Source organism: Fusarium coffeatum (genome assembly GCF_003316985.1).
Source record: "Fusarium coffeatum strain FIESC_28 chromosome Unknown BRIP53273_contig_104, whole genome shotgun sequence".
Taxonomy (NCBI): Eukaryota; Fungi; Ascomycota; class Sordariomycetes; order Hypocreales; family Nectriaceae; genus Fusarium; species Fusarium coffeatum.
In genome coordinates this window covers 65,056-73,759 of record NW_022157897.1, presented here as the reverse complement: position 1 = coordinate 73,759, position 8,704 = coordinate 65,056, and the positions used below count along the sequence as shown (strand labels likewise).

The window sequence follows — 8,704 nt, the reverse complement described above, 5'->3', positions numbered from 1 at the left end:
TTTTTTTTAGTAAAAGTCTCCATAATTCCAGTTGATCTTGTTGTTCTCGTCAGATACTTGATGGTATCTGCTCTCTTATTCACAATTGTTCATTTCAATTTTATCTATGTGTGCACTTGTTCTATTCACAGCTCACATATGCAGACGTAGTTCAGTGATTATTCACAGCTACATGGACATCACTTCAAACACAATGTAACCGAACACCTCTACCGAATTCTGATCCATCGGAAATGGATACACAGGCTTTTTCATATCATAGGATCCAATGCAGTGCATCACAGCCGCTTGGCAACTATAAATATCGCGTTGGTCAATCTTCAAAATCTTTCCGCCAAAAATATCTCGAAACATTAAGCCACAAAGCACAGTAGAAACCTTTCTCTCATATACTACTGTTTACTATATATACTTAGGTACTCAACCAAATCTGACATTCAAAATGCCTAACACACAAACAACTATACGCAAAGACCACAAGAAGTGGAAATGCCAGAACAAGGTCAACGATCAGATTTGTGGCAAGATCAGCGACATCACCGAGACCATGTGCGAGTGTAGAATCCGGCGGAAGCCCGACACCGAAGCCCTCGCAGAAGACGATTCTGTCATTGGAGAGATGTACAAGTTAGACGATGACTTGACGGAGCATTGGAAGTACTTTAGCCCTGAGAAGATATCGTAGATTGTTGTGAAATCAATTAAGATAGATTTTTAAAAAGCTACAGTCTTTGCTCGATGGATCAAGACCCAAAATAAAAAATTCAACCTTCTCATACCGAGTTGCTTGTGACCAGTGCCTGAAAAATTGCTGTTTCATTCCATTAAGGTAAGCCGAAGGAGCAACTGTTGGTCTTCTCAATCAACTTCCAACATTCAATCGACGTCGCGATTCAACGACCATATATCATCAAAAGTGACTGCGCCATAACAATCTGTGCTCATATAACACATGTTTCCGGTCAGTATACGTATCCCTCGAGTATTGATCGTGCTTCAACGCGACGCGTTCATTACGCGTTATTCATTAATTCGTTACCCTACATTAATCTCGGTCGGTGATGTGGCTCCGCAAAAACTGTGGCACAACAACAAAAACGGCTAACCCCATGCAGATCTCACCTTAGCTAATCGTGACAGGGGTGCTATCAAGGACACTCTGTACAGCCTCCCTTCAATCAATTCGACCGTCATCATCCCCAGTCGCATCGCATCGCATCGCATCACGCATCTCGACCACCGCGCGATTGATTGAATGAATGCTCCCGACCGCTAGATCACGACCATCTCAGTCTGGCATCATGGGCCAAGGGCAACAGCCGGATCTGCTGCCTCGCTCTGAGCACGAGGATAAGCTCTCATCAGCCCCAAATTCACGACTCAACAGAGACAAGATCAAGTGTCTCGACGGTCTTCGAGGTATCGCCTGCCTCCTCGTCTTTAACTACCATTTTTTCTGGCCATGGACGCCCGTTATTATGCTCGGTTATGGCGCGTTTCCTCCACGTGCGCCTGAGCCTTATTGGGGCTGGCAATCGCTCCCCATCATCTGTCTCTTGCATCGCGGACGTGCTATGGTCGCCATCTTCTTCGCCATCTCGGGATATGTCATCTGTCGCCATATCCTCCGCTTGATCCATGAGCGCAAGCTTGATACTGCTTATCAGAAGCTTGCATCTTCCGTCTTCAGGCGGGTCTTTCGCCTTTACATCCCCCCCACTATCAGCATGTTCCTGGTGGCTGTGCTAGCTCAGGTTGGCGTCTTCAAGTCCGAATTCTCCATCTACAAGGGCCCTGACTCTCATTACATCAACGCTACTATCACCCATGCCGATTTGGCCGAGAGCAACATTTGCCTCAATGGAACTGCTGTTAGAGGTGCAACAGGCATTGCGAACTATCTGGGTCTCGAGACCACCGCATACCTGCGCAACACGACTGGCTACCCACTGGGAAACACCACTGAATGGACCGACATGCTGCTTTGTGTTAACCACACTACGCGATCTTATGGACCATCTCAGCTCTACACATTAGAATCCGAGTACGAAGCCCAGTTCCCAAAGAACGACACCAACACGACAAAGCTAGTGGAAGATTCGTCCGCGATGGAGCGACTGGCATCACTCAGCTACTACGATGAAGACCTGGACCTATCTCTTAATGCCACCAATGCTACGAACCCTCTTAACTTGACCTGGGTTCAGATGGGCGGCTCGTGGGAAGAGCATCCTTTCATCCACCCCAACTTGACATACGCCATGAAGAACTTCACACGCTCCTATGCTGAGTGGGCCAACCCTTTCAACTTTGGCCACTATCATCCCCGCTACGACCCCCACACCTTCACAATTCCAATGGAACTTCGCGGCTCGATGCTCATCTACATCTTCCTTCTCGGCACGGCGTTCATGAAGGCCAAGTGGCGAACGAGAATCGGCAGTTGCTTGTCTGCGTACAGCTTGATCTTTGGACGTTGGGACATGGCGACATTCTTGGGCGGCATGCTGCTCTCGGAGCACGACATCCGTCGATCCTCTGAACAGCCGCCATCAGCTGCTGGCGCGAAAGCTCGAGCCGTGGATTTCCAGCGGACGACAAAGGGAACGGCGTTGAGGTGGGCTGGTATAGTCTTGGCGCTTTACTTCCTCTCCTACCCTGACGCTGGTGCCGAGTATACTCCTGGTTTCGCGTATCTTTCAACTTGGGTACCGAGGTACTACATTCCGCTGTCCGGATGGATGTTCTACCAGGCGATGGGTGCGGTTCTTCTCGTCGCCTGTATCATGCGCAGTCCAGTCCTCGTTCGTATGCTCGAAAGTCGATTTCCACAGTATCTGGGCAAGGTCAGTTTCTCACTGTATCTTGTTCATGGCCCTGTTCTGCACAGTCTGGGATTCTGGATCATGCCACGACTGTTTGACAGTTTCGGAAAGATGGGCGGTTATGCGATCGGATGGGTTATTCTTATGGCCGTTACGTTCTATCTGACCAATCTGTGGAATAATAAGGTTGACGTTTGGAGTGTCACCGTCGGAAGAAGAGTGGAGAAGATGCTTGCAGAGGAATAATGACGATTTGGTGATGATGATGATGACAACAATCGATGGTCAACAAGCGCGAAAAATGCCGACGATGTAAATAGGTGATTTCATAACTGCGAAATGAAAGGCATCTGAGCATGCTGCAGAATGAGTTGATATGTAAAGAAATGTATTCGTGCAACTGAAACGTCTTCCATAATGTTTTCCGTGAGTTGACTGTCGAGAGTATAAGAGACATAATAAGTTGGTCATTCAATGCTACCTTTGGACCGATTTTATTCTGGGACCGTAAGCTCTAACATTTTTCGTTATCTGCCGACGTTGGAGCTACGTCATCCCCGCTTCTGCACCAAGCGAAGTCGGACCCATTACTTCTTCAAATCACTGCTCCTGACATCATTGAAACACCATCGATTTCTTCTTCTTTCACATTCATGAATAGAAAAATACTCGCCAAAATGACATCGCAACCGTCACTTCTCTCCGCAACGGCTAAGGTATGGATCACCCAATTGGCGAATGATCCCCGCGTCAAGATATCAAACCCAACGTCGAAAGCATAAGGAACGAAAGAATGTGGTCACTCTATGCGAGTTGAGACCGGTCTTAGGCTCCAGATGTCTCCTGATCCCACGAAGTCTAGGAATCGGCTGTTCTGAAGTATCTCAGCTAACGCAGTTCAGCTCAACAATGGCCTCATCATCCCCCGTGTACAGCTCGGCCTCTACATGATGTCCACCAAGGAAGCCACCGATGCAGTCCGCCAAGGCCTTCTGACTGGGTACCGCGCATTTGACTGTGCGCAAATGTACCGAAACGAGCGTCAGGCTGGTAAAGCTATCAGTGACTTCCTCGCTAGTAGCGAGAACAAGTCCGATTTGAAGCGCGAAGATATCTGGTACACTTCCAAGCTTGCCAGCTGCGACGACTCGTACGATGTGGTGAGGCGATCGGTGAAGAAGTCAGTGGAGGCTTCGGGCTTGGGATACATCGATCTATTCCTTCTACACAGCCCTTACGGCGGAAAGGAAGCGAGACTCACTAGCTGGAAGGCTCTTGAGGATGCCATTGACGCGGGTGAAATTCGTGCTGCCGGGGTGAGCAACTTTGGTTCTGGTCATGTGAGTCTAAGATGCTCCCACGAGCTCCAGAAGATAGCTAACGTCCCCTAGATCGAGGAGCTGATGGCCTCAAACCCTCGCATCCCCCCTGTCATCAACCAGATCGAGGTTCACCCCTTCAACACCCAAGAAGGCATCCGCGCCACCTGCGCCAAGTACAACATCGCCATCGAAGCTTATGCCCCTCTAGCCCGCGCCGAGCGCATGGATCACCCTGCCATCCTCGACATGGCCAAGAAGTACTCTGTCACTCCAGCCCAAATATTCGTCAAGTAAGAACAGACCTGTTAGATCCTGAAGCAAAAGCTTTACTGATTAACAATGTTTTAGGTGGGGTCTCCAGCATGACTTTATTACTTTGCCCAAGTCTACTAAGCAGAAGCGCATGATCGAGAATGCAAGTGTCGATGGATTTGAGATTTCAGAAAGCGATATGAAAGCGTTGGACGCTTTGGATGAGCACTTGGTCACTGACTGGTGAGTACAGTGCGGGATGGTCAACCAATTTGTGGCTAATGAATCAATAGGGACCCTACCGATGCGCCGTAGTTTGTTCAGTGTCGCTTCAAAGTTCGAGATATGAAAGAGCCCCTGGGGCTAAGTTGGGACCAGAACTTAAATTGAATCTTTCTTGGACATCAGAAGGCTTGATTATCGTGACTACGAGCGAGAAAACTAATAATCTATGCTATATACCTAGGTATTTAACTTAGGCATGCTACTTCTTCACGCTATTGGTGAATGCTCAGCATTCAACTGTAGGCCAATCAAAAGACAAGGCGAAGCGCTCGCTAATACAGCCCTTGGAAACCAGGCATGCACTTCGCTCAAACACTCCTACCCCATGTGGTTTCCCCTCGTCAACCTACCCTTGACATCACAGACATTTTTCACCATTCTAAGACCTATACTAGCCAGTACATTTTTCTCCGCGCAGTTTGAGTGTTACGTTGGCGATGGATCCTGACGACCTAGTAAAACATACAAAGAAGCTCCACGACGTAGCCGGCCATGCGTACAACAAACGTGTGGCTTTTCAGTCAATCGCTTCTGATCGCCATCGAAAAGTTCTCGACAGCGCTATCAGGAATGTCCTCGGTACAGAACTAGCGAAATTTACCTACGCACAGATTATTGATGGCCTCCCAATCGCGGATGTTGCCTTCGATCGACGAATCACTGGCATTGGAGGAGATCACCCTATTGATGATCATGAGACGTTGTGCCCCGGAGCCTTGGAGTTGGCCGAGGAATATTACCAAGAGTGGGAACCTGCAAAGCTCAAGTTTAATCCTGACGTAAGTTCACTGAAACCCAGTGATGCTCTGGTTCCTAACATTAAATCAAAGACGATCCGGATCTTTGAAACTTCCAAGCCCGGCTCGAAGGCTTTCAGTACCATGCTTGTAGAGCTGGTAGCCGTTTCTTTACATCAGATTGCTGTGCTGCTATTCAAAGCGGACCACCGACTACACGAAGGTGACATTGATGCTGTCACAGACTGGAGACTGCCCCTGGTCGGCGACATGCTGGACATTCCTTCTGGACCTACTCTTTTTACCCACCACGGGTACCAAGATGATGATATATATCCTGAGGGTGTGGTAGATATGGTCGGTTACTGGGCCGAAGATCGAATATTGGGTGGTGTAGCTGTTTTCGAACGACGTCCCGCCGACTTGAGTGAGATTCCTAACATCTACTTCCATTCCTGTCGTAAATGCCAAACAATACGGGTCTATCAACTTCGAGATGAACAGCAGCAAGCCCTATTTGACCTCCTTCTTCAGGAAGAAGGGGCGTCATTGCCATCACCACTTCCAATACTATCAGACAAACACAATCGTGTACGCGTTGATGCACCGAGGGCACTGACGCACCATCATATTTATAGAGATATTTGGGAACGAAAACCTCTAGATATCTTCCAATGGCGGATCTTCAACAAGAGACCGCAAGATGAGATAGACTACCCAGAGATTGGGGAAACGATTCGACGGATCAATACACAGCTAGGGATCCCTCTACCTCGACCTCGTCCACGTTCTCTATCACCGCCAGCGAGTGCTGAAGACGAGAAGAACTATAGAGACAGGGAATAGTCGACTTTGATTAAGGCATCCACGGCCAGAGTTTACTGTGTAGCAGAAAACCTGTTCATTAAGAGATAGAGCAGCCCAAATGATGATGATACACGGTAGCATTAAGTGACATTAGGCTCTTGGCGACTAATTGTCCGATGAGGCCTTGGAACTGTCGCCTTGACATCGCTTTCCCTTGTGAAGAATCGGCATGTCGTCCGTAACACCCTTGATCTCACTCTCACAAAACTCGACGTTGAACCAACCGCCGAATATCTGATTTGCGTGACCCTCCGCAGGAACACGACCACCCGTGCCGCCTTCACCAATGAGATAAGCGGGGTCAAGGCTTCCAGTAGCGATGCTTATGTCCTCTCCATCGGGGTGCCAAAAGAGAAACGACCCGCACGTGTCGCAGAAGCCTCGGGAGATTGTCTCCGTCTTCTTGTATCTCTTGATTCTGTTCTCAGAGTCGCCTTGCCACTCAATGGCCGAGATAGGGACCGTCAACGTAGCCAGGAAGAAGCTGCCTGTTTGCTTGCGACATTGGGTGCACTGACAGATACACCCCAGAGTATCGTTGGCAAGATCGTGGTGCGCTGGAAAGGTGATCTTGTAGCGGACGGATTCGCAGAGACATCCACCCTCGAGCCGTAGTTCTGATGCCATGGTGATTTCTGTAATTGTGGATCAGATGGAGATGCCGAAGTGAGTGTGTTAGAGTTGAGTATGGATGATCTGCTTCAGTTTATATGAGATTTGGAATGATGACGTTGCTCTGAATCACACATGTCAATTGCGCCCTGTGAGCTTGGTTCGATGAGCTGGCTAAAACAACGCAATGAAGGAGTGACACAAAAGGAAGCTCTCAAAACGAAAGTAATCAGTGATAATGGTCTCAACTCAATTTTTATTTATCAAGAAAACGCGGTATATAATTTGTTTAAAGTTCTATATTGTGATATCTTGTCATAAATCATTCAATCTCCTAAGAGACGACCTTTCCAGTAATCCATCTGCCTCCGTCTTTTCCTTATAAATATCTATTTGGGGTTGGAAGGCAGGTTCTGCACAGCCCAAGCTCTTTGCTCATCAACATACTGCTGAGAGAAAGGATAATCGACATAGCCAATTTCTGAACCTCGGATGTAGAAAGTGTGACGGTCATACTTGGTCAGCTCGATGCCGTGCTTGACTCGGTAGACAAAGTCAGGATTGGCGATAAAGTGTCGGCCAAAGGCAACGAGAACGTCCCACTTGCTGTAGTGGCCGTCAAGAACCTCGGCGGCGGACTCGGGAGTGTAGTTACCAGCGACCATAACAGGCGAGAGGTTGTTCCAGATCTCAAGGATGAAGTCGAGGGTCTTGGCCTCTGTGGAGTCATCGTTGTCAGGAGCAAGAAGCTTGGCGGGGTCACCACGGGCTTCGACTAGAGAAAGATAGGCGAGGGGACCAATCTTCTTGAGTTCGTTGATGATGTATGTGTATTGTCCCTTGATGTCTGATGATTCTGAACCTTGGAACGAGGCATAAGGCGAGAGACGGAGAGCGACTCGCTTGGAGCCGACCTCGGCAGAAACGGCCTTGACGACTTCAAGCAGGAGACGAGCGCGGTTCTCGACGGAACCACCCCACTTGTCGGTACGCTTGTTGATAGAGTCGGATGTGAATTGGTCGATGAGGTATCCGTGTGCACCGTGAACCTCAACAATATCACCACCAGCATCGACGACTCGTCGAGCAGTGGCAACCATGTCTCGAATGAATTGCTGAATCTCCTCCTCGCTCATAGCTTCAGGAGCAGGAGCACCCTCCTCGATAGGCACAGCGCTGGAGGAGCGGTACTTGTATCCACGCTGCTTGATGTATTCAGGATCTGAAGCACGTCCTTGACCCCAGATTTGCTGGGCCCAGAAGGACTTCTTCTCATGAACACCAGCGATGACCTTCTTCCAAGCGGCGACTTGATCATCTGTGACAAAAGCAGGACCATGAGGCATACCAGTGTCCTGCATTGAGACACCAGTAGCTTCTGAGATCACGAGAGTACCTGGAGCTGAGGCTCTCTCGGAGTAGTATCGCTCTACAAAAGGCTTAGCAACATTGTTCTCGTCATTGCGGTAACGAGTTAAAGGTGCCATGACAATTCGGTGGTCGAGCTTGGCATCCCCAACTTGGATAGGCTTGAATAGCCTGCTGTCGGGAGAAACAGTGGGTGCTGTCTTTGAAAGAGTCATATTGGCGGTTTATAAAGTTCAAGTAAAGGTAATACTTCGAAAGAAAGAAGCAATCGCTGTCTATGAGATGCTTTGGACTTGATGATACGAAAATCCATCTTGGACTAGGGCTATGAGTCTACTTATACACCAAAGAATGAAAAACTTAATTAGAGATCACCGCTATCTTCCAAGGTCTTCTTGAGGGTCAACGTTGAGGTGGATTAAGGCGCAATAGCCAG

The 8,704-nt window shown here is 48.5% G+C and overlaps 6 protein-coding genes across 6 annotated transcripts; 4 read left to right on the top strand and 2 right to left on the bottom strand.

Moving 5' to 3' along the window:
- Positions 1–442: 442 nt before the first annotated feature.
- FIESC28_04769 (uncharacterized protein) lies at positions 443–1,255 on the top strand (the record flags this gene model as incomplete). Its single annotated transcript, XM_031158916.1, has 2 exons — positions 443–681; positions 1,141–1,255. The coding sequence occupies 2 exons, from the start codon at positions 443–445 to the stop codon at positions 1,253–1,255; spliced, it is 354 nt and encodes a 117-aa protein (XP_031017053.1).
- Positions 1,256–1,301: 46 nt separating this feature from the next.
- FIESC28_04768 (uncharacterized protein) lies at positions 1,302–3,071 on the top strand (the record flags this gene model as incomplete). Its single annotated transcript, XM_031158915.1, has 1 exon — positions 1,302–3,071. One exon carries the CDS (start codon positions 1,302–1,304, stop codon positions 3,069–3,071), a length of 1,770 nt encoding a protein of 589 aa, XP_031017052.1.
- A 431-nt stretch (positions 3,072–3,502) lies between these two features.
- On the top strand, positions 3,503–4,714 carry FIESC28_04767 (uncharacterized protein; the record flags this gene model as incomplete). The annotated part of the gene is made up of 5 exons (XM_031158914.1): positions 3,503–3,541; positions 3,728–4,165; positions 4,217–4,437; positions 4,496–4,642; positions 4,693–4,714. The coding sequence occupies 5 exons, from the start codon at positions 3,503–3,505 to the stop codon at positions 4,712–4,714; spliced, it is 867 nt and encodes a 288-aa protein (XP_031017051.1).
- Positions 4,715–5,121: 407 nt separating this feature from the next.
- FIESC28_04766 (uncharacterized protein) lies at positions 5,122–6,267 on the top strand (the record flags this gene model as incomplete). Its single annotated transcript, XM_031158913.1, has 2 exons — positions 5,122–5,463; positions 5,515–6,267. The coding sequence occupies 2 exons, from the start codon at positions 5,122–5,124 to the stop codon at positions 6,265–6,267; spliced, it is 1,095 nt and encodes a 364-aa protein (XP_031017050.1).
- Positions 6,268–6,393: 126 nt separating this feature from the next.
- Positions 6,394–6,915, bottom strand: FIESC28_04765 (uncharacterized protein; the record flags this gene model as incomplete). The annotated part of the gene is made up of 1 exon (XM_031158912.1): positions 6,394–6,915. The coding sequence occupies one exon, from the start codon at positions 6,913–6,915 to the stop codon at positions 6,394–6,396; it is 522 nt and encodes a 173-aa protein (XP_031017049.1).
- Positions 6,916–7,289: 374 nt separating this feature from the next.
- Positions 7,290–8,483, bottom strand: FIESC28_04764 (uncharacterized protein; the record flags this gene model as incomplete). Its single annotated transcript, XM_031158911.1, has 1 exon — positions 7,290–8,483. One exon carries the CDS (start codon positions 8,481–8,483, stop codon positions 7,290–7,292), a length of 1,194 nt encoding a protein of 397 aa, XP_031017048.1.
- Between the last annotated feature and the right edge of the window lie 221 nt (positions 8,484–8,704).